We start from the raw sequence: 25,744 nt of genomic DNA on the forward strand, positions 1-25,744 counted from the left end.
GCAATTCACATGGGATCTGCCCAGTGTGATTTCCGCCCATTTCTGCCCATTCATTTTGATGGGCTGAAATCACTCCAGACGGCAACAAAGTAGTGCATGCACTACTTTAAAAAACGCACAGTAATCAGATATCATGATACTACTGTACCAAGCAACTCTGTGCAGGCAAACACACTGCATTTGCATCCTGCGTTTGGGGTGATGTTAGGTTAACATTGACACCCGCTGCAGATTGCAACTGCATGGAACTTGGGTTTCCCACACCACATTCTGGTGTGAACTGGCCCTAACACTAAAAACTTTAGACCAGAAAAAATGGCCAGATAAAAAAGTTCTTCAAATGTAACAAAAGTATATAGTTCTGCTAGTTGTAGCCGGTCCACTTTTTTTTTTGGAAGCAAAGGGAAAACTCTGAATCGCTATAATTCACATCATATCTGACTCAAGCACCACCAATGGAAGCACATTCCAGGTACGTGATATCATAATTTATTTCTGAATGAATTGCCTACTTAATTTTAATTATCAAGAGCCAAAAATGCCTTGGATGCTTCTTCAGGTAAAGCAAAACTTTATTATTTTTAATTTATTATATTGTATATATTTTTTGTTAAAATAAAGCCCAAACTTGTTTTAGATAGAAGAGAGAGAGATTAGAAACCCCTGCCAGGTTTTTATTGATGCCTATGTCCACTTCAGGGAGATTCAGCCTCTCTATTGACACTTTTCCACTGCATGGAACCGAACGGTTCGGCTCGCTATTGCGCTTTTCCACGGCATTGTACCGCATGGTACGGTGTTGGAGAGGTTCGGTACGGTACGGCAGCGCTTTTCCACTACATGGAACCGAACGGTACGGCTCGCTTAAACAGTACCACCTCAGTTGTGGTTCCAAGAGGGCCGTACCGGTACCATATCCCACAATCCTTTGCATGCAGCCTTGACTGTTTGTCACTACAAGCCACTGATTTGTCAGAGAATCGTTGTTATCCCACCAACTTTACTTTAGTGGAAAAGCAAACCATACCGAACCGTTCCAACACTGTACCATGCGGTACCATGCAGTGGAAAACCAAACCGAGCCAAGCAGGGCTGAGTGGAGCCGAGCCGGTACTTGCAGTGGAAAAGTGCCATATTTGTCCTGTTTACCTTCATCGCTGAGAGTAAAAGAAAATACCAAATTTCTGCATTGTCACCAGAACAGGAATAGAGGGGAAATCACTAGTTCTGGTGACATCCAGGGGTTCCCACTGTAGAGGGATTTGCTCTCACTTCCTGTTCTGGCTGTAGGACAGGAAGCAAAGGGAAATCTCCCCATTAGAACAAAGATGGCAAAAAAAAAACTGACGGGGTTCAGAACCTCCCCTGAAAAAAAAGTTTTGCCTTTAGTTCTAATTGAACTAGGCGATGATGTAATAATTGTGTGTAGATCATGACCTTGTAATGAATTTTATTGTGAACATAAGGCATTCTGCACACACAGCATTGTCTGCCTTACACTTTAATAATTATATAGTATAAAGGCTATCTCTAGCCCTATTTTATTTTAGCTCATTATAGGTGGTGAAGGCTTAGAGAGCTCTTTTTTTTGTTCTATGATGCCCCATTAAAATGTTTTCTTAGTAGTGTAGGGAACAGCTAGAATCTCACTTAGCTTTATAGTGATGTCAGAGTCACCATTAAAGATTTCTGCTCAAGTCCTGTCCTTGGTGACAAAGTTGTCACCTGGTCAGTAAGTGTGGAAATGTGTGAAAAAAATTACCCTAATGAGGCCACAAACCAAAAAAAAAAAAAAAAAAATCCAAAAAACGGTTTCAACACTTTCTCAGTCTATCCACTTATTTGCTTATTATCATATAAGCAATTCAATTTGTATAGTTGATCATGTTGCTACCTTGCTGCACACATAAGTTTCTGCTCCACTAATATCTATATATATATATATATTTTTTTTTATTTAGCATATACACCATATAAGATGGCTTTGGTGCTTAAAAACATTTCCATATATTCAGCCAACAAAATAACTCGTTCCAATGGCTTACTTTGTGATTTACGCAAGATAAAACCATCTTTTGGTCTGAAGTCGCATACATTAAATCTCAGCCCATTCTCTACCCAACCCTCCAATAACAAAGATTCATTTAGCTACATCATCGTTGGAGCTGGTTCAGCAGGTTGTGTATTGGCCAGCAGACTGTCTGAAAATCCTGACAATACTGTCCTGGTTTTAGAAGCGGGACCCAAAGATTTGATTTTTGGCTGTAAAAGGTTGTCATGGAAGATACACATGCCAGCTGCGTTAATGTATAACCTATGTGATGATAAATTCAACTGGTTTTATCACACTGAACCCCAGAAACATATGGACAACAGGGTGATGTACTGGCCTAGAGGCAGAGTGTGGGGTGGCTCTTCCTCATTGAATGCCATGGTTTATATTCGAGGACATGCAGAGGACTACAATCGGTGGAGTGCCCAAGGTGCAACTGGTTGGGATTATACTCATTGTTTGCCGTACTTCAAGAAGGCCCAGACCCATGAACTTGGACCTGATGACTACAGAGGAGGCAATGGACCACTGCATGTCTCAAGAGGAATGACCAACCATCGTCTTCACTACACATTTATTGAAGGAGCTAAGCAAGCAGGATACCCCTTTACTGAGGATATGAATGGCTACCAACAAGAAGGAGTTGGTTGGATGGACATGACTATATACAAAGGTAAGATAAGTAAAGAACACGTTATAATAATATTGAACAATTGTAAACATCTATACCCCATAAACCTTCTCAGTCTAATGAGAACTTTATTGTTGAGGTCAGAGATGGAGTACGGCCAGTGCCTATCTGCGCCCTGCAATGTCCCGTCCTAACGTTTCTGTAAAGGAGAAGACTCTAGTCACTAAAGTACTTTTCCAAGGACTACAAGCCACTGGTGTGGAGTATGTTCAAAATGGACGCAAAAAAAAGGTAAGAATCCAGAAACTTTTTTTTTTTTTTTTTTTATTCTTTGGTTCCTACAAAAAATCTAAATTGAAGGGAAAACAGTTAGCGGTACCTAATTTATCCACATTTTTTGTTCATTACAAGTTTGGCCCTGATTCAAAGTTCTGCACTGATAACAGTATGCTTAGATTGCAGCTTTTATTATTCGAACACTGAGATGGATTAGGTAGTTATAGTGAAGTCAGATCCTTTCTAGTTTTGGAAAAAGCTTAAAAAATCGTCATAACAGGTAAAGATTTACAATTACATTGGTCAAAATCCTTGCAATGCTATTACTTCACCCAGAGGAGATTACATGTTTACAAACCTACACTTTTGCCTCAGTAAAATGGTTGTTTTGCCTTCAACTCTAAAAAAAAATTGTCCTTTACCAGGCATTTGCTAGCAAAGAAGTAATACTGAGTGGTGGAGCTATAAACTCTCCCCAACTTCTCATGTTATCCGGAATTGGAAATGCCTCAGAGCTCACCAAATTAGGAATTCCAGTCATCGCTCACCTTCCAGGTATTTCATGGTACAATTGTGTGTGTGAGTCTCTTATTGTAGTACTTTGGTTGCCCTCAAAGCTTCGGTTGAAAGTAATCCTTATTTTAGAGCAGGGGTTTCAAACTCAATTTCATTGTGGGCCGTATCAGCATTATGGTTGCCCACAAAGCTCCGGTTGTATCTGTAAAACTATATAGAAGTATCTACTCTTTATCATATTAAATAATTGACTCCGCATTTGATTACTGGTTTTAGTAACAACTTAAAGGCTAAGTTAACTTTTTTTTTTTCTAAAATCCTTATGTACCAATATACCATTAATGTACCTCTGTTGCTGAGAAATACAAGCTTTCTTTGATTTTGAGAACAAGGCCTTACCTTAGCCCTTGCTATATTTCTTAGGAAGTTTGAGAGACTCCCTGGTATACAGACAGAGACAGAGGAACCAGTAAGGCACAGGAAGGCATTTACCAGCTGACGTCATTAGCACACACCCTTTCATCCATTAACTAAATTTTCACAACACGTGTGCATTTGCCTGGCTTTTCCAGCAATCCTTCAGACAGGTTTAGGCCACATGATAAACTCCCTGGGGCAGCATGCAGGCCACGGGACACCCCTGATATAGTGCAGGGGCCTGTCTGATTGGAAATCGAGTGATTGGATAGATGGTGTGCCCTCCTATTATATAGTTTTTGTAAACCTAAAGGAGATTAATTGTTAACAACACATCAAACACAGAAGCAAACACACATTTTGCCACATGAAAAAACAGGAGACAAACACAGTAAAAAAAAAAAAACATGCAACTTGCACCACGTCAAAATGTCCTATGAGCTACTTTGCCACATGTAGGGCAGCCTATTGAAATCAACAGGCTGCCCTATGTGTGTCACTAGAAAAACAAGCCGAAAAACATTCGCTTTCACTACCCTAGGTGTGAAGGGGGCCTGAAAGTGAAATTAGTGCGTTTACACAAGAACAGTGAGGCTCCATTCACATCGCTGTGTTTCCAAACGCATGGCAAACCTATTAAATTTTAAAGGCTCCCCAGTGCAACAAATGCATCAAAAACTGGTAACAATTCTCCACTCCTGGAGCTTCTCTGGGGCAATTGTTGCGTATCAGATGAAAATGCTCCATCACACCCAAAACAAAAGTATGCGGTAGTGTGAGTTTTCGCATTGTAGAGTTGTGAGCGGGGCCTGACAACTGAGTATGTTCATCCACTCCCTCCTATGTACTTGTATAAAGATGGCCATACACTATGCACTCTGATTGTACAATCTCTGTATAATTTCCTTTAAATGTATCAGAACTTTGGAATAGGATGACACACCTGAACAATCCATTCAATGTATATCAAATCAGGCATGCCCTTCTACTACATAGCTGATGGGAGACCTAAAGGAGATTGTACAATCAGATTTTATAGGAAGTGGGTGGAAGGTGGTATTGTAATGAGGGAGGTGTGGCCCATAGTGGTGAACATCCACCATTTTCTGTGATGCAACAAGGAAGTGAAGGCTTCTGGGAGATGACCTAAGAGGAAGTAAATGATGAGAGACTCTACAGGAAGTGATGGAATCTGAAAATCCTAAAAATTCAAATAGACTGACAAGATTTTAAACCTTGTAAGGTTTAAGGTAAGGTAAGTGAGAGAAAAGCACATTGGGATCGCTAGGTCAGAAATGGCATTGGAAAATGCTTCTATAAATTATGAAAAGTGTAATTCTGCCCTAAAAGGTGAACATTCCTTTAAGACTTAAAGCGGAGTTCCACCCTAAAATTAAACTTACCTCCATCTTCATGCCCGGGGTCACCTGAAAAACAAATGGATAATCGCAATTTTTTTTTTTTTTTTTACTTACCTGGTTTACAAGAAAATATACTTACCTTACTTCCTCCCCTCGGCGGCCACGGCGATTCGTCACTTCCTGGCATGCAATGATTCCTGGGAGCTGAACGTCATCGCTCCCAGGAATCAATGCGCCTGCACCGGCCCCGACGTCAGTTCCGGTTCAGGCGCCGTTGTTCCGTGAGAATAACTTACCCCGTGAGAAATGCATACCCTCGTCACTTCCTGTCAGGAACAGCTGAGCAGCGTAGCAGTGCGCATGCTCAAAGCTGCAGAGACGTCATTGAACAGCTGAGAAATTGACAAGTGCGCATGCTCGGAGGGTATAAAATGATCACGGCAGTGTGTAACGATACACAGCGGCGGTTACATTAAAACAGCTCGGCTGCAATATGAATCATCTCCCCTCCTATCCCTGTCACTTCCCTGATCTCGGCTACTAAATGTAAAAGCGGCGGCGGATGTATGAAATGTAAATGACGGAGATGTCGGCTCCGTGATCCGCTTTTACATTTAGTAGCCAAGATGAGGGAAGTGACAGGGGTAGGAGCGGAGATGACTCATATTGCAGCGGAGATATTTTAATGTGGTGATGCGGTGTATAACACACTACCGTGAACATTTCATACCCTCTCCTGACGTAGGTGCGCCGGAAGTGACGAGGGTAGGCATTTCTCACGGGTAGGTTTTTTTCACGGAACACTGTCATACCTTGCTAAACAGCTTCTGGGCATGCCCAGAAGCTATGCAGGGATGACGCTGCGGCACCAGAAGTGACGGCGGGGCCGGTGCAGTGCATCGTGGGACCGAAGAAGACGGAAGAGGACACAGAAGAGGATCGTGCTGGTTACAAGCTGCCCACACCTGAGATGGCAGCGCTGGACAATACTTTTTCAAGGTAAGTATTTCTTCTAAAAGGTAAGTGCAACCCGGGACAGATCAGAGGCTAGCCATTGTGGAATGTACTAGCCCTGACTGTCCTGGGGGTATTTTTGTTAAAAAAAGCTTTCCCAGGGTGGAACTCCGCTTTAAGCTGTGAAGGGCAGGTGCAGACCGGCATGGAGGCCACTCACACTCCTGTATAATTTTTTTTTTTTCTGGGCAAATGGCACAGTACTGCATAACACACAGTGCGTTGGGTTCAGGACTACATAATAAACAGAGAGTTGGGCTCAGTACTACATAATACACAGAGCGCTGGACACAGGACTACATAATACGCAGAGCACTGGGTACAGGACTGCATAATACACAGAGCGCTGGATACAGGACTGCATAATACACAGAGTGCTGGGCACAGAACTACATAATATACAGAACACTTCTGCCCCCACATCCATAGTTCACCTCTGCACCCTTCTCTCACAGATTATCTCTGCAGCCACCTCTTAGCCCTTCCCCCACAACAGCTAAACTCGCCATCTCTCCATGCAGCTCCATCAGCTCTGACCCCTGCTCCCCCTTTGCCCTCACCTGTGTACAAACAGAACCCACCTCCCTCCATCAATCTGCTAACCCCTCAATCCTCCACAGTAAATTTTTGGCTCTGCCTCTCGTCCACTGAACAGCAGCAGGAGCAGCAGTGAGATCATCCAGGATGCCCTGTCTACGGTAATCCGGCCTTGAATCCGGATCCAGATTCAGGCCACAGACTTGTTTGCCACATGTGGCTTAGAATATGTGTCCACTGGATAGTATTCCCTAAGAGCCTTTTGCAGCAGCAAGCCCCAGAAAGTATTGATCAAACTGCAGAAGGTGCAATTTTATAAGCCATAAGACAGTAGGAAATATTTATTTACACAAGTGTGTTAGCAGGTCCCCAGAATCATTGCCAGCCACTACCATACTGACCAGGGGGCCCCTCCCACTGTTCCCCTGCACAGGGAAAAGAGAGGGTGCACACACACACCTGTAATGTGGGAAAACTCCCCCAACTTTGGTCAATCACATTCTCCTTGCCCAAGGTCCACCTCCAGAAAGGGATGTCCAGTCTTTTTATATTTTTTATTACAGTAGTAGAAGCATAATGAACAGTTCTTGGTCAGCACGCTTTCACCTCCAACCTTTTATCCTGACTTCAAAAACTCTGCACAATGCAAGTCCAACAACAGCACAGAATGGCTGCCCAATTCTTTAATTGTCCTCACAGTAGATCTCCATGAATGGGATCCCCCAAAGAGAGTTCTGTGCCTACTCCAAAGGGTTCCATTCCTAAAGCTGCAAGCTTACATGGCAGTAAACTAGGGGTAGTCTTGCTATCACCCTCTGCTCTAGGCTCTTCCAGCAATAGATTAATATAAGGGACTAAACTAGCCCCACCCACCACATCCACCCAGAGGAATGGTTTCCCCGAAAAGGTACTAACCCCTGCTTACAAGTGTGTCTCAAATCAACAGCGCACGTGCGCATTTTGCTAAAATGTTAGTATTAATGTTTGGCCTGTTTTGTGACCAAAGCTGTTTTGTGTGATTATACAGCCAAATGACAACTGAGCACCTTCATTGTGCCACCATTGTGAGCACTTACTAATGCCCCGTACACACGTGCAGATTATCTGAAGACTTGTGTCTGCAGACTTACCAAAACCATATAATATGAGGTCAAACTTAAACACTTTCAATTTGTATGCAATCCGGCAGGCCCTTGCACTACATAGAAAAGGTAAATCTGAAGACAAAAGTCTTCAGATAATCTGCACGTGTGTACGGGGCATTAGTTGGAAATTTAACCCCAGAACTGTTTCAGAGATTAGAAGTTCCAGTGAGCTCTTTTGAAACATGCACTGATATGTACAGTTTCGTAACAGCTCAAGTTTTCTTAAATGTCCCTCAGTGTATTTCTACCCCCCATGTCATCCCCAGCTTGTAAATGGCCCGTCTTCATACACTGCATGGTCACTGCAGCAGGATGGTTTATAATATTGTTTTGTTGTAGGTGTGGGACAGAATCTTCAGGACCACCTGGAAGTTTACATTCAGCAGATGTGCACCAAACCCATCACTTTATACAGAGCACAAAAACCTCTCAATATGTTGAAGATTGGCCTAGAGTGGATGTGGAAGTTCACAGGTAAGCATGACCTTAGGCTTACTTCCCAACAGTCCCGAATTGGACAATATTTTCTTAAGTTTTCACTTTTGTCCCATGTACAGGGGCTTTGTCCCACATCACTCCATCCATTCATTCTACACTAACTTCCACGCATCTGTCATATCTCTGTCCATATTTCCCCACTACGTTCATATCTCTCGTCCTACTTTCCTCATTTTACCTCCACCATTCTGCCCATCTTACTCTGTCCTCATCTCACACTACATGATTTATATTTCCATCTGTCTACATTCACATACATATTCTACCCCGGTATCTATTGAACAATATAATAGCGCACACATACACAGAAAGAAATGGTTTTCAAAGTTTGCAAGGCTATTTAAAAACACCTGCTCTTATATATTAAATATGGGGATTTAGTCACACCATATGGCCATATTGTGCTTAAGCCCACCACTACGTCAAAGTACCCCATTTTCAGTGGGTCCTACACTATTCATAGAGAAGATAATCCCACTTCTCAAAACCATAGGGCAATACTCACTCTTTTTTTTTCAAACTCAAACTTTTTTTTTTTTTTTTTCTACCCCGGTATTTGACTGATTGTTGTTCACACATCCCCACCACTTTCACATCTTCTCCGTCTTTCACCAGCCTCATCCTGCCTCTACTGGTGTCTCCGCAACCCACTGGCTTATTTATGATTGCACTTCCACTTTCAGTGTACCAGTCACAGTGTGCTCCTATTTACATTCATTTTGTTTGTCATCTTTATCATGATCCCTCTCCCGTCCTCACCTGGTTCAAGTAGAACCCTTCCCATTTCCTCCAGTTACACTCAAGTACTCCATACACTGTTATTTTTATCTTGGTTTACCGTGCATTTGATAATCTCATGGGTCTGTTTTATGGGACAGAGTCCTGAAATGTATGCAGCTTTGCCACACAGAACAGCTCTGTCTAGCAGGGAAAGGGGCCTGACAATTGCAGAACAATGCCCTGTGTCTCTCTCTGCAACAGCTGAAAGCTGGTTTCTCCCGCTCCCACTGTGATGCAGGCACAGGGCATAGTAATGTATTTGCACCACCTGCCCTGCTTCACCAATCCCCTTCTGTTCTTTCCACTTCTGATTCAAGTGTGTGCCCCCTGCATACCCAAGCCCCTCTCCTAGAGCTCTTCCAGCTTCCCTCTGCTGCGGCTACACAGTGGGATGTGTCTGAATGGAGAGCAGTGGAATGGGCTGGTAAATATGTCCTTTTCTGAATGGACACAGTGAGAGATCAGTACTGATAACGCCTGTGTCCATGTGTAACTGAAGCATAGTAAACTGGGTTTACTATACTTCAGTTTATGAATGAACAGAAGCCTCTGTCTCGGCTATCGACAGATAGGCAGATCCCTTGATAACGTGTTTGAGCACGAAACTCGTCGGAAGGGGCCTACGCGCTGACGTCATCTCCGCCACGTCCTCATGGTTTTTCTTTGTAAGTTTTTATGGCCACATTTAAGCTTGAGTACATGTACCTTCTTTTATTTAAATACATACTACACTATATGAGCACTACTCTGGCTCCCGTTGGTGAGCTTCTTAACAAAGTGCATATCCCATTGGAAGTGATCGCGTAACCAGCACACCGGACTACATATTCATCATACCGCATAACAGCAGTTCAAGGCTTATCTTGGTTCATCTTCCGGTGAGTGTATAGATTGGTGGAGGGATATGACCGTGAAGAAGTATCTGACAAAACCTTTGGTGTTTTGTCCCTATTCAATGCTGAAATCAGGATGATATCTGGTGAGTGTTCTGACACTCCATACTTACCAATGGATGAGCTCTTTGGATTTACTGAACAGCCCAGCTGTTTACTTTACATTTTGATCACAATTTGGTTGCTCAGTTCCACTATTCTGATTTTTTCTTACTTATTAACCACTTAAGCCCTGGAAGATTTTACCCCCTTCCTGACCAGGGCCTATTTTGCGATTCGGCACTGCGTGACTTTAACGAACAATTGCGCGGTCGTGCGATGCTGTACCTAAACAAATTTGACGTCCTTTTTTTTCCCACAAACAGAGCTTTCTTTTGGTGGTATTTGATCACCTGTGCGATTTTTTGATCATGCACTATAAACAAAAAAAAAAGCGTCAATTTTGCAAAAATAACAATATTTTTCACATTTTTTTATATGAAATTCCCCCCCAAAAAAATGTAAAAATCAAAATTTTTTAACATTTTATGCCAATTTGTTTTCTGCTACATATGTTTGGTAAAGAAAATCGCAAAAAGCGTATTTTGATTGGTTTGTGCAAAAGTTATTGCGTTTACTAATTAAGGAAAAGATTTTTGTCATTTTTGTTGTTTTTTTTAACGCGTAATGGCGGCGATCTGCGATTTTTTTTTTTTTTTTTTTGCGGGACTGCGACATTGCGGCGGACAGATCGGATCCTTGACTGACATTTTTGACACTTTTGGGGTTACCAGTGACATTACTACAGTAATCGGTGCTATACATATGCACTGTTACTGTAAAATGACACTGGCAGTGAAGGGGTTAACTTTTTAAGAGGGAGGGGTTAAGTGTGTCCCTAGGGGCGTGCTTCTAACTGTGATTGGCTGTGGCTTGAGGTGTAAGAACAGTGATCAACGGTCCTACATAGCAGAACCGTATGATCACTATTCTTACACAGGGGAGAATGACAGGCGGCTTGTTTACATTAGCCGCCTGCCTTTCTCCCGGTGTAACGGACGATCGCGAGTGCCCGGCGGACATCGGGTCCGCCAGGCACACGTGCGGGGGGGTCCGTGACTGAGCGGGAATCCGGCGGCGTGCGCTCGCTCCCCGGAGCCTCACAGGCTAGTGACGTACCAATACGTCACTTTGCCTGTGAGGGGCTGACCGCCGCAGTATATGTACTTGCGGCGGTCGGCAAGTGGTTAAGGTATTAGGTGTACCAATTTCTAACGCTACACAAACTTTATTCATTAAGTGTGGGTGAGTGACCCCAAATACGATCAGTGTTTGGAGGCCATACACCTGCATCCACACGCCTGCCAAATTAGGACCTGCGGCTTTGTTCGTACAGTTGCTGTGTCCCCATAGCGTAACATAGGCTACCTACCTGCACACAACTTCAGCCACATTAGAAATAAAAAGACATAGATTCACACTGTACAGGCCACAGCATCTATGTGAATGAGCCCCAAGACCTCGTTTACACACATAACTTTATTTATTAACTCAAAACAGTTTTAGATTTTGTGGGAATTTTGTAAGTTATGTTTGTGTACCTACGGTTTCCCATAGACTTTATTTTAGATTGTGCATTTTCTGTAAGCGCACCAGAGATGCAACATGCAGGACTTTTGGTGCCCTTTTAGAAAACGCACAATCTAATAGAAAGTCTATGAGAAGCTGCGGGTATACCTGCTCTGAGGCCAAACCACAGCGCAGCAGTGTGAAACAAGCCTGAGTTTATTACCAAGTCATAGTTTATAACCAGGTCTATACATCTCTTTCAAGTAAATGAAAATTTTGCAAAAAGGATAAATCTGTCTTTAAAAAAATGTGGCCGATGGATTTCTAGATACAGTTTCACAAAATAAATTAATAATTGCGTTTCATTATAATGAATTACAAATAATGGAAAAATTCAATTTTTTTGTTCATTGGCCATCAGGAGATGGAGCAACAGCACACTTGGAGACTGGTGGATTCATTCGAAGTGCTCCTGGCGTGGAACATCCTGACATCCAGTTCCACTTCCTCCCATCTCAGGTCATAGACCACGGGCGTGTAAGCCCCAAAATAGAGGCTTACCAGGTGAGGAGATTACAAAATCTTTAAGTACTCTGTCTGCAATCATCATGTGTCACATTGCCAAACCTTAGTCATTCAGGTTTTGGCTGCTTTTACCTCCAATCTCTGTATAAACTGATGAACTAAGCCCCAATCACAAATCTTTTGGACATCTGTCACAAAAGATATGGGGCTCATTTGGGTTATGTATACAAATATCGCATGCGATATTGAAAAGCTAAATTCGCAAATGGTTTATATGGTATTTACGTTCAGTAAATTCCGCTTAAACCTAGTTAAAAGTTAATTCACTGAACTGAACCAGATGGAACACTTAATCCTTTATTGGGGGATATTTTTTTTTCCTTTTTAAAAAAAGGACTTGTCAAAAACTGGCTCTGGGTTTTTATTTACTTTGGCCATTATTTTGGGTGAATGAGTAGGGGTACTATGTACCTTATACTCATTCACATGGGGGAAGCTGGGATCTGGGGGCTTGTTAATAAATCCCCCCCCCCCATGCCCTCGCGACCACCGGGCCCAGGTTGTGGGGAGGGGAAGAGGCCCTTGTCCTCATCAACATGGGGACAAGGTGCTTTGGGGGGGACAGTCTGCCCGTCCGAGCATCCACCTATGTTGAGGGCATGTGGCTTGGTATGGTTCAGGAGGACGAGGGATACTTGGTCATTAACCCCACTTTCCTGGACTGCTGGGCTGTATGCTCATATAGGGGTCTGGTTTGAATTTTGGGGAGGAGTTCATCCCAATTTTTTTTTATCTTTTTGGCATGAGGTTCCCCTAATATCTATACCAGACTCAAAGGGCCTGGTATGGATTGGGGAGGAAACCCCATGCATTTTTTTTGCCTTTTTTTTTTTTTTTGTTTACATTCTGTGAACAGGGAATCCCTCTGACAGCAGATGAGTCATGGTTGTTAAGGACATGGCAGGTGCTGGCCCCTAACAACCAGTTATGCTTTGGCTGTTAAGGACGGCTTTAAAATACCGGAATTTTCACTACTAAAATATGGCATCACTCGAAGAAATAGTGCATGTGATATTGAAGTAGCTTTTTTTAACGAATTGAAAAAAAAATGTTTTGAAAAACTCTGAGGTATTTCACTGCTTATTTTAAAGCGTAACTCCACTTTTGTTGAGAAAAAATCATTCCCCTCTGGGTGATCTCTGTACATTACAAGAATTTTAACAAACTTTGTTGTAGATTCCTACCTTTTGTGATTCTGAAAAAATCATTGTTTGTACCTATGTGCTGAGTGGGTCAAATGGGAGTGGTTTCATAATTATCTGTCATCTGTAGCAGCTGCAGGGCTCTGATGAGGAAATCTGCTGAATCTGCATCCCTTTAGACATGTTCCTATTGGGAGTATCTCACCAAAAAGGACATTTTTGTTGCAGGGGATGCCAAAAATCTTAGGCAGACTTCTGGGAAAATCGGTGAGCCAATCACAAGCAGGAAATTATGTTTTTGGGGTGTGGTCAGTACACATTCAGTGTAGAGAACAGCTCCAGGTAGCCATAATGCATTGCATTTCCAGAAAATTACAACAGCTGCAGATTGAAAAGGAAAGGTAATTTTTAATAACATTCGATTACAATATGATTTGTGTCGCAATTGTATACGCTATATTGTTTTTTTCTTTATTTGCTATTTTTTTACCCCCACGAAAGTGGAGTTACCCTTTAAAGAGGTAGATAGCATTTATTGCATACATATAATGAAAGTATTTAGTGTGTAAAAACATTACCTGGTGCATCATGGCAGCAAACAATTCTCCACCCCCATAACCTGATAGGACTGGTTAACTATAAATCAAAGACAGACCTGGCTTGCAGCATTCTCCCCACCTCACTTAAATGGAAGGTGGAGGCGCGCAAGGTCTCTAACATCCACTATCTCAGTGATGTCATCATGGAGGAGTGGAAGAGGACTCCAATGGCAACCTATGAAGCTCTGGTGAACTCCATGCCCAAGAGGGTTAAGGCTGTGCTGTAAAATAATGGCGAGCACACAAAATATTGACACTTTGGGCCCAATTTGGACATTTTCACTTAGGAGTGTACTCACTTTTGTTGGCAGCGGTTTAGACATTAATGGCTGCGAACCCCGCCTCTGCCAGCTGTCTTCTGGGTTTGGATGGAACCCAAGCCAATTAGCCTGATGATTATACAACTAATTGCAGAATGTAATCCCCCTTGCTTTAATTACCTAACTCTCTGTCTTGCCCTGGATCAAGGACTTTGACAATTGGCAAGTAAAAAGGTTTCTTCTTTTAGTGAGATCAGGAAGTAGACGAAGCCATGATTCTGTATGGCCGACTAATGCACACTATTACAAAGACTAAAGGCTTCCAGGGAAAGTGACCTAATTGCATATTGAAATCACATGTATACCATAGAGTATGTGGGCATAATTCTCACTTGTGTCTCTGCATATCATTTTTTTTCTTGTCCAGGTAATCTAGAACAGGCCAAAAATAAAGACAAAAATGTGAGAGGTTTACTTACTTTTGTGAGATACTGTGTATTATATATACTGTTATCTTTTTCCATAACTCGCCACCGGACCCGTCTACCAAACACCCACTGTCTGTTCTCAGTCCTCCTGTCACTCCTGTGTCTGCCGTGCCCACCGCCTTAGAAAATCCAGCCTGCCCTGCGTGAGATGGAGTGCGCTGATGTCTGGCATCATTTCGCACACCACGGTCATGCGATCCTATAGAACTGGCTACACTGCAATCTAACCCTGAAGACCACATTTCTGGTTGCTACAACCCCCTGTGGAAAAGGGCGCCAGAGCCGCAGGCTTTGTACTCAAGGAGCCCTCACCTAACAGAATAGTCCTAAAACCCCAGACTGCTTTTATCCGTGGGGTGTCTTTTTCCTTCCACTTTAACTAGGAAGTCAATTTACCATCTTTCTTAGTTAAGTGAGAGAACCACATCTCGTGGATGACCTGCTTGGCAGCTACCTTTTCATTCAGGAAAGCTGAAATCTGTGTTTGCTTTAAGGCAGGGTCAGTCAGCATCAACACGTACAGTCACCTCCTAAATTAAAACGGAGTTCTGGCCTGAAAAAAAAAATTTAGATAAAAATATCCCAGGACAATCAGGGCTAGTGCATTTCAGCACTGATAGCCTCTGAACTGTCCCCGGGTTCACTTACCTTTTTAGAAGAAAAACTTACCTTGAAAATTTCTTGTCCAGCGCTGCCATCTCAGGTGTGGGCAGCTTTAGCCAGCTCGATCCTCTTCGGTCCCTGAATGCGCCTGCACCGGCCCCGCTCGTCAGTTCTGGCTCAGGCGCGTCATTCCTGCACAGCTTCTGGGCATGCCCAGAAGCTGTTTAGCAGGGAATGACGCGTCTGCACCGGAACTGACAAGCGGGGCCAGTGCAGGCGCATTGATTCCTGGGAGCGATGACGTTCATCTCCCAGGAGTCAACGCAAGAAGGAAGTGACGACGGCGGCCGTGTCCGCAGAGGGAGGAAGAGGAAGTAAGGTAAGTATATTTTCTTTAAAAACAAAGTAAGTGAATTAAAAATATATATTGTGAGGGATTAGCTCGGTGGCGGGTATGGATGACCCCTTGGGGGGTGCGTTTTCCCAGAGAGGTAGCCGACAAGTGCTTGCAAACAAACAGTGTGGTTTATTAAATGGTGTTTTCTTCACCAGGCTGTATGCAGCAAAACATCCAAAATAAAATAAAACAGAAAATAAATCCTTGCCTCTGTGGGCGGCTACCTTCTCACAACTGGAACCTGCCTAAGTGTCTGTCTCCAACCTACCGTCGGGCAGACTTCCTTGTCCCACAGCGGACACTCAATAGTCCTTTTATAATAGCTTCACAGGGCAACACAGTCCTTTGTTTCTTTCACATCAACAGTTCGTCTTCTCACCTTTGAGACGTATTCACCCTTGGTTACCGTCCCGGGCACACATCACTCCGGGGGGTCTTCTCCCAGGCCCACACATCCTGTCGGGAGGCACACGCTGACTGTCCTCCTGCTCCCAGCCCACATGGCTTCAGGACACAGCTTCTGGAGGCAGCAAACAATAGGAATTTCTCTGAACAAATTATAGAGCCTTAACTCCCTCATTCTGAACAGGTGAAGACCTTTCAACTTCCTGCTGGCTAGCTCTGTAGCCAACACCCTAAATTAATTAATGGACTTTCTAAATCAGGTGGAAATGTATCTCCTTCCTGTGACTACATTCCCAGATTTAGCTGACTTCCTGTTACAATATATAATTATCCAATTGTTTTACAGGTAATTAAAAGCAAGCGGACAGGGAAAAAAATATTTTCAGGGTGGAATTCCGCTTTAAGACAAATAAAAGAACCTACCCTTCACAAGACCTTCCTGTTCTGAGTGTCTCCTGAGGCTATTTGCAAGTCAGCGATATGGTCCTCCCAGGACACCTTCATTACACTTTATTAGGTGAACCCGTGGCGAGTCTGCTCATGTGCAAGTCAGGGTCACGCTGGATACATCATCCTTACATAGATGAGGATTCAGGAAATGAAAAGTAAAAAATTAACAAATTGTTTTTATTGTGTAGCACCCTCGATGGTAGGTGCTAGAGAGTGAGTATAGTTTTGACTGTCTGCCTATCAGAGGATCAGCAGGTAAATTCTATATTGCTCTGTGCTTAACAGCCAGCAGGATCTGTGAGTTAGGTTTGCTCAATGTGCACAGTGTGTGATTCATCTTGTCTAGGGAGTGTTTCACACTGGTCCAATAGGGAGGCATATTGGACAGTGGAGAAAACCTGGCCAATGAGGACACAGGCTTTGACACAGACTGCTGTCTCAGTGCATTGTGGGGTGTGGTATAAAAGCCAGGAGCACATGTGCTTGGGGTCTTTGGCTGGTGAGCAGAGTCCCGGAAGGAGGGTGGGGGCTGCCTCCTCTTCTGCAGCAGTCGGTGTATGGTCACAGGCAGTCGGCCTGGTGAGTCAGAAGGAAAGAGCTGAACCCAGAGGTCAAGAAGAGCTGACTAAAGGAGTTGAGACACTGGAGAACCTAAAAAGCAGTATCGTGAGTTCAGGGGATTGTGTCTAAGGGCCTGACCAGGAAAGGGGCCATTCTGGAGTATAGTAGTCTGAGAATGGGTGTCAGCTGGTGGAGTAAATGGGGGTGCTAGGCAAGTACCCTGAAGATAGGTGCTAAGCAAGTGTTTATTCAGGAGCTTTACCTCAGATTCATCTAGTGGCAATTGAAACTGCGGCCTTGCTGCATCCTCAGATAGAAGTCCTCAACATTGGGAATAGTTCAAGTTCTGCAGTATCCCACTCATCCCTTCTCCCATCCCCATATAAAATGAAACAACAACCCCTAGACCAGTGATGGTGAACCTTGGCACCCCAGATGTTTGGAAACTACATTTCCCATGATGTTCATGTACTCTCCAGTATAGTTGAGCATCATGGGGAATGTAGTTTCAAAACATCTGGGGTGCCAAGGTTCGCCATCACTGCCCTAGACTGTTCATTGACTGAGCCGGAAAGTAAAGTGTTAGGATTCTGCATGCAGTTGCTACCGGTAACCTAGAGGGACCCGAAAAGGTGAGAAATCCAGCAGCCCTCAAGGGGGCAGTGCTACAAATGTTAAATGTTTTTTTACGTTGTGTAAGACGGATGGGAGAGGAGGCAAAGGAGAGGAAGTCAGATTCATGGGTGAAGATTCTTGGGTTGTCAACCCTGCCTGGGTTCTCCCCTGTTGGACCACAGAATACAGTGCATTCATAAAGCATTCAGACCTGACCCCCTTCACTTATTTTATTACTTTATGAATGCATTATACATCCCCTTTTCTTCACCTCTGTAACATATGGAAGACAACCTCAGGAGAGACCACAGGCATCAGATTTGTGGTTTCTGTGCAGCTGTGGCGTTGTGCGCTCACTTCAGTAAGTTAGGAGCTCGTTGGATTTCTGACAAGATCAACAGATATTTTCTGTGCTTACAATATTTCTAAAGAGACAAAGGTTTTAGAGATATACAGGATGTTTTCCTTTATTTTCTCCAGACATACACTTTAACCCTAATCTTAAAATACAACCTGTTGATTGAACGTAACCCAAACCTCGACCACCAGGCCATGACTCTAACCCTAATCCATAAACGTAAAACCCTTCGCCTTGCTAAAAGTACCAAGCATTTTTTGAATAGAGTAGAACTGAGATGCCAGCACTGAAATCCGTTCTTCACAGCTTGGTGTGAATACAAAGGTTTAAAACTTGTAAATGAAGGCATGTGAAAAAAGCTGCGGCCAGTCCTTAAGGGAATTTAAGGTCAATGCTATGACACCAAGTTATTATTTAATCCTCTTAATCTGAATCTTCATGGTGTTTTGATTCCTGTTATGCTCTCTGGCATTTTCTGATAACAGCGTTATTCTTAGCTGCTCATGCTTGTCTCTGTGATTAAAGAGGATCATAGTGCAGAAATTGGTTACCAATGGCAAGAAGAATTCAGGAGGAATTGGTGGTGATGCTCAGGATGTTGCTTGGGGCGGCGGTGCTCCTGGTGGTGATAGTGGTTACTCAAAAAGCTTAGGAAGAAAAAGGACAAGGACTCTCTCTGTAACCTACCTCTGTTACTTCCTTCCCCTTGTAACCTCTGTTACTGGAGGGAAATAAGAGCTGGTATTGAAGCTAACCATAGATAGTCTAATTATTATACAGATTCAGCAAATATTTAACTATCAGAATTGACAATCAAAAATGAGTGAAAATCAGAAACATCAGACTAAATAATTTTACGGCAGTTGGTCGGTCTATTTATTTGTGTTGGGAATAGGGGCAGGTATCTGAGCTTCAGTACACCAGTTTTGGCTAATGGCAGAGTTGCTTACCCCCGCCTACCATTAGGCTCCATTCACACCTGAGCGTATCGTTTTCAGGCGTTTTCAGACGTTTTTCATGCGTTTTTTTGGGGCTTTTTTCAGGCCATTTTTTTTTTAAGGTGTTTGGAGGCAGGCATTGACATCTAAAAGTGCAAGCTGAATGCACTTGGGAAGCATGTTGCATTGTCCATCTATACAAGCCAGCTTCACAATTATGCACACATAATGGGCGCCCAATGAGCACCCACATAGAAAAAATGCACCCAACCCCTACACGCCCCACAGCGCATACAAGTGAAAACACAGGCACCTGTGGAAAAAAAATAAACTTTTTGCTGGTGTGTGGATTCTTAGGAAATGATTTAGCATAGGTGGTATGGTGCATTTTGAAGCATCAAACAAGGCGCTTCAATATGTATGATTGGAGAACTGGCAAGAGGAGACACAAATAATCACTAATCTCATGTATTATATCAAACAGCTGGTGAGAAACAAAACAGAAATTCCACTGACTTTATCCAATCTTACAGTGGCTCTATTGTGTTATGAGAGGAGAAGCACGCTGCCAAAGTTGCCTGACGTTACATAGTTTGTAAGGTTGAAAAAAGACATCAGTCCATCCAGTTCAACCCATGATGTGTGTGTGTGTTTGCTGTTAACCGTACATTGAATACCCCTGTATGTTGTGGTGCCCATCTAATAGTTTTTTGAAACTATCGATGCTCCCTGCTGATACCACTGCTTATGGAAGAGAGTTCCACATCCTTACTGCTCTGACAGTAAAGAACCCCTTACGTATTTCAACCGTTTGCCAAACGCCAACAGTAATATTACTGCGGCAGTGCGGCTCCCCTGCGTCCAGTCATGTAGTACTACGTGACTGGAGTGCATGTGATTCCGGTGGCGCACGCATGCGCTTTTAGACAAAGCGGGAGGCGGGCCACGGGAGGAGAGGTGGCGATTGCCGCCTACCTCCCCCGATCATCCGGGTAACGGAGAGAAGACCTGCCTGCTTATGTAAACAAAGCAGGTGGGTCTTCTGTGAGACAGACATGGACTGCGATCTGTCTGTGCCTGTCAAAGAACCCCCCCCCCCCCACATACACACACACACAGTCCGTAAGCATATAGGCATACATTAACCCCTTTGATCACCCACAGGGTTAACCCCTTCCCTGCTGATTACTGTGGTAATGTCACTCGTACCCCCCAAAACTGTCAAAAATGTCAGTTAGGGGTCCGATCTGTCCACTGCAATGTCGCAGTCCCGCAAAAAATTGCAGATCGCCGCCATTACTAGTAAAAAAAACAATAAAAATGACAAATCTTTCCCGTAGTTAGTAGATGCGATAACTTTTGCGCAAACCAATCAAAATACGCTAATTGCGATTTTTTTTTTTTAAACAAAAATACGTAGCAGAAAACAAATTGGCCTAAAATGTTAAATTTTGATTTTTAAAATTTTTTTTGCGAAATGTACTATAGCAGAATGATAAAAATATTGTTTGTTTTCACAATTGTTGCTATTTTTTTGTTTATAGCGCAAAAAATAAAAATCACGCAGGTGATCAAATACCACCAAAAGAAAGCTCTCGTTGTGGGAAAAAAAGGACGTAAATTTTGTTTGGGTACAACGTCTCACGACCATGCAATTGTCTGTTAAAGTAATGCAGTGCCGAATCGCAAAATAGGGCCTGGTCAGGAAGGGGGTAAAACCTTCTGGGGCTGAAGTGGTTAAGGTTAAACCATTTTTCCTCTAGTTTTAGTTAGTGGCCCTTGTCTTTTTGTATTCCCTTTCTCTGAAAAGTTTGTTCCCATCACCAGTACAGTATTTGTACATTGATATCATATCCCTTCTCAATCGTCTCTTCTCCAGAGAGAATAGGTTCAGTGCTTGTAGTCTTTCCTCATAGCTGATGTCCTCCATTCCCCTAATTATTTTTCCCCTATTATTTTTATGTCTGACCCTTTTTAGTCACAGATCTGGATGGAACAAGTACGCTGTAAATGAGTTTTATAAAGTGTCAGAATGCATTATCTCTGTACCTGTTCCAGGTCAGTACAGCCAGGGAACTAGCATTGTAAAGGGAAAGATCTGCAACAACAGCCTCCATCATTTTTCATGCCATAGTCCCTTTAAGCAACCCCAACACTTCCGAATGTTTGAACCCCTTCCTAAATTTTAGGAATCCTGTATATTTAGAGGCAGCTTTGGCACTTGCTTGTGTTTACAATGTGTTTGCTGAAGTCTGGAAAAGGGTTTGTGAGATGCGGAATTCTAATTAATGACAGATGAATGCGGAGCTGTGCATTCTGGGAGATAATGTTCTATTAAGAGACAAATGAATGCCATTACACTGATGTCTGTGACAACTTGATGGCTCACAGGTAATTTGTGACAAGTCAAAAATTAGACGTCTATTTAAATAAACCGTCAAGCTATAATAATCTTCCTAAATACCAGATGTCTCAGTCAAATGTCGGGAGTCACTGAATCTGGACATAATGGCTTTACGCTTTGAAGACAGAGGAATACAGGAGAATGTATGTTTTATAGAGGAGGCTATACATAACAGTCTAAGTGTACATTTTCCATACAATCACATTAGGTTAAAAAAAGTAGATCTTTAATAACTAAAAACACTATTCTTACCGTAACCACTTCTGGATCAAGCCCATTTCTGACACATGTTGTTTACAAGTTAAAATCTGTGTTTTTTGATAGAAAATTACTTAGAGCCCCCAAACATTATGTATATTTTTTTAGCAAAGACTCTGGAGAATAAAATGGCGGTCGTTGCAATATTTTTTGTCACGTGGTATTTGCGCAGCGGTCTTTGAAACACCATTTTTTTTTTTTTTTGGAAAAAATACATTTCACTGCATATAAAAAAAAAATAAACAGGTAAGTTAGCCCATTTTTTTGTATATTGTGAAAAATGATGTCACGCCAAGTAACATGTTACGGTTTAAAATTTTAAGATTGCGCACACCCGCGGAATGGACGAAAAACTACGGTCAATAAAAATCTCCATAGGTGACACTTTCAACATTTTTAACGTTTACCAGATTAGAGTTACAGAGTAGCTCTTTTTTTTTTAAATGATTGCTCTCCCTCTGGTGTTTATGGCAATACCTCACATTTGTGGTTTGAACAGTGCTTACATTTGCGGGCATATATGTTTTCTTTTTTGCGCAAGCTCACGGGGGCGCTTTAAAAAATGTTTTTTCCTATTTATTTTATTAAATTTTTTAATTTTAGCACAGGTTTTTTAAAAAAATAAAAATCTGATCATTTTTATTGCTGTCACAAGCAATGTAAACATCTCCTATGAAAGCAATAGGCAGTGACAGGTACTCTTTATGGAGGGATCGGAGGTCTAAAAGACCCTAGACACCTCCACTGCACTTCAATGTATTCAAAATGCTGAAAACTGCATTTTTGAATACTTTTTTAAATTCGGCACCTTTAGCCGCCGAGTAACCCGGACGTGACGTCATGAACGCCGCTTCTGGGTTACATCATCGGAGACCTGATTGAAGCCAAATCTGGCTTTGTTCGGGACTCCAACCAGCCGGAGGTGCCGGCTGGTTGCTCGGGTCTCCTAGTGGGACTGGAGACCCAAGCAGAACCGCGGAAGGCGGTGGGAGGGGGGGGGCGTCCCCTCCCGCTCACTGGGGTGATGACTGAGCGGCTCCCAAGCCGCATTGGCCACTACCACCTAAAAGCTGAACGCCGGCTCTAAAAAATGGTACCGGGATGATGTTGCTATGCCTCTAGCTGCAGGCATCACCCCCCGGTACAACTACTTCTTGCAGCTGATGTAGGGCTATGTCAGTTTGCGGGAAGTGGTTAAAGTGGTTGTAAACTTCAGACATGAAATATGAACAAAGCATATCCAGCTATAGTGTGTCTCAATTAAGAGCACTAAGTGTAATTTCTATTTTCTGCCTCATTCCTCTTCTATCTACTTCATCAGTTTTCCTGACACCAATAGAAAAATGGTGACGGGGGGGGGGGGGGCTCCAGCTGATTGACAGCCTCAGCTCTGTTGCTGTATGAAGAGGGGGGGGGTCCCTTCCCTCCCCTCCCCTCCAATCAGCTCTCAGAGCTCTCCTCACTGAGCTCTGCAAATTGTCATTTCAGCTCTCCCCCTCCCCCTTTTTTTCCTGAATTTTTAGACAAGCTTTTAAATTCTGGACTTTGATAGGCTCTACAGAAGAGAAAACTGCAGATAAACAGGTACATCCTATTTAGGAGTATTTGTTTCATCTCTGTGTATCACCTGAGGCAAGTCACTTCACTGGGTGTATGTGAGGGTTTACCAACCACTTTAATTCATTTTTAATATTCAGAGCAAACTCACCTATCTATCCATGTCTCCATGCTTTATTTTATTAAAACATGAAAAACACCCCTCTAGCATTTCTAGTAGCAGCCATCTTGAGTAAGGGCAGATGATTCATGTAGCATTTACTTCCTGGAATTTATCGGCCCTTAGTGCAGGCATACAGGCAGGAGGGCGTGCTTAGCTGAAAAAACCTCCTCCCCTAACAGGCAGCATAAGGAATAAAAATAGGTAATGTTGAATAAGAGAGTTAAGTTCCACCTTTGCAATGTAGCACAAAGGCCAATGTTAACGATCCATCCAATTTATTTACAGTCCTGCACGTATTCCCATTTGTTTATCTCTAAGCTGCATGAAGGATGATTGCCTGGGATCTGAACGGTCCCCTCTTACTTTCTTCTATTTTTTATAATTCAATGTTCTTTCTGCTATGGGTGTAAACTGTAAAAAAATGAATATAATTAGGCTTATTTATGAAGGGACCTTCCAATATGACTTTGCTTACTGCCGTAGACACATGAATGTCTTACATATCATTGCTGTGAGCATAACTGTATACCTTCACTACAGCAACCAGGAACATCCAGTATATGAAATATTGCTCCTGCCCACCGACTACTAACACATGACCCATAATGTTGTGTAGAACAGTGGTTCTCAACCACCAGGCCATGGCCCATTCCTGGGCTGTGGCTCCCCTCCTCCTTTGCCTTCAGCCTTCCCTCTGAATGTTGCATTGCCCATTTTGATAAGTAGAAGTTGTAACACACATGAAGACACATGCATACATGTAGGCCTCATTCACATAAGCAGACACCTGTTTTTTTTTAGGGGAAATCCAATTGCCCCATGCTGCAACCATGCCGAATTTGCATGCATTAGATATGGTTGTGGCCAGGACCGCTGATAAGGCAATACAATTGGTCCTGTTGTACTGGGCCCAGAACTCATCAGCTAAACAGGGGGCCCAGGGAAACTTTATGTAATTTCTGCCTAAATGAATATTCCTTGACCACACCCCCGCTCCTACTTGCTTACCAGGGCCTAAATTACATTTCCCCGGGGCCCTATCAGGTCAACAGAGGGGCCCAGGAGGTGGGACTTTTTTTTTTTTTTCATTTTTTGGGGCGTAGGGGGATCAAGTTAGTGCGTGCCGCTGACTTTTGCTGCACCCCAGGGGGATGGTTGGGGTTTGGGGGGCCCATGCAGCCTTCCTGATGATGATTTCCAACAGCAGCCCTGGTTGTGGCACAGTACCTTTCACTTGAATTGGGTGGATTTGTCGGCAGACCCATCTATCGGCAGCAACATACTGTAAGAGAAAATTCTGCAACTACTACAATGTATAGGGTTGGGGGGAAGTGGGGTAGTGTTGGGGGGTAGTGGGGTAGTGGGGTTTAGACCTCGGCCCCTGGTAACATGTGTGAATTCGACCTTAATGCCACAATTCTTGCAGCATTGAGCAAGTTCTGGCATACTATTGTACAGTATATTTAGTTTTTTCTACGAAAAGGGCAACGATAGTAATTCAAAATCGATTGTCTATACCAGGTACACGTTGGAACTATGAGAGCAACCAGTGTGGGGTGGCTGAAACTTAGGAGTACTGACCCACGAGATCATCCTATTATCAATCCAAACTACCTTTCTACTGGTGAGTATAAAAATCTCAATCATCATTTATATACTTATAATAAAATGTGAAATTGAATTCCAATATTAGAGTTTCCAGTTCAATTTTAGAATGTTCCCTGAATACCAGTTAGCACGATTCAGAATAATGTTTCATCTAATATATAATTAGCATCTTCCAAAGGTAGTGCTTTTATTTTTATTTCAATGTTATATTATTGCTTTATAGTAGGCAGGGTGTGATTCAGAGTGGGAAGCAATCCTGGACTGATGGTCTGGATCAGGGGTGTCAAACTTAATTTCATTGCGGGCCACATCAGCATTATGGTTGCCCTCATAGGGCCAATTGTATCTGTAGGACTAGATGTCCAGAGCACCCCCCCCCCCTGCCCTTTACATCAGATGTCAAGAGCCCCCCACCATTAGAAGTCGAGTCCCTCAATCTCCCTTACATCACAGTGCACCCCCCTTATTTTGTGCTGTTGTTGGGAAGAGGCTAGGGGTGGAGCTGCAAATCAGAAAGTGCAGGGTCTGGAGAAGGACCAGAGGAGGACTAGAGTTTACTGATTGCTGAGACCAGGGAAGATGAAGACGAGGGGTTGCTGCACAGAGCGGTGGAGGATCTGTCCTCTTCTCTGCTGCCTACTGCTGAGATGGGGAGGAGGGAGGGGAAGAGAAAAGCTTCTTCAC

General features: G+C 43.1%; 1 protein-coding gene across 1 annotated transcript in view; it reads left to right on the forward strand.

Annotated features, from left to right (window-relative positions):
• The first annotated feature begins 1,970 nt into the window (after positions 1-1,970).
• Positions 1,971-25,744, forward strand: part of CHDH (choline dehydrogenase) — a 29,008-nt gene continuing 5,234 nt past the window's right edge. Inside the window, exons 1-6 of the mRNA XM_082266072.1 lie at positions 1,971-2,726; positions 2,824-2,975; positions 3,386-3,515; positions 8,290-8,424; positions 12,091-12,233; positions 24,974-25,076. Of these exons, the coding sequence (XP_082122198.1) occupies positions 1,979-2,726; positions 2,824-2,975; positions 3,386-3,515; positions 8,290-8,424; positions 12,091-12,233; positions 24,974-25,076 (1,411 nt within the window). The 5' untranslated portion in view covers positions 1,971-1,978. The remainder of the gene's footprint in view (positions 2,727-2,823; positions 2,976-3,385; positions 3,516-8,289; positions 8,425-12,090; positions 12,234-24,973; positions 25,077-25,744) is intronic.

The sequence above is a fragment of the Pelophylax lessonae genome (genome assembly GCF_965119305.1).
Source record: "Pelophylax lessonae genome assembly, chromosome: 8".
Lineage (NCBI taxonomy): Eukaryota > Metazoa > Chordata > Amphibia > Anura > Ranidae > Pelophylax > Pelophylax lessonae.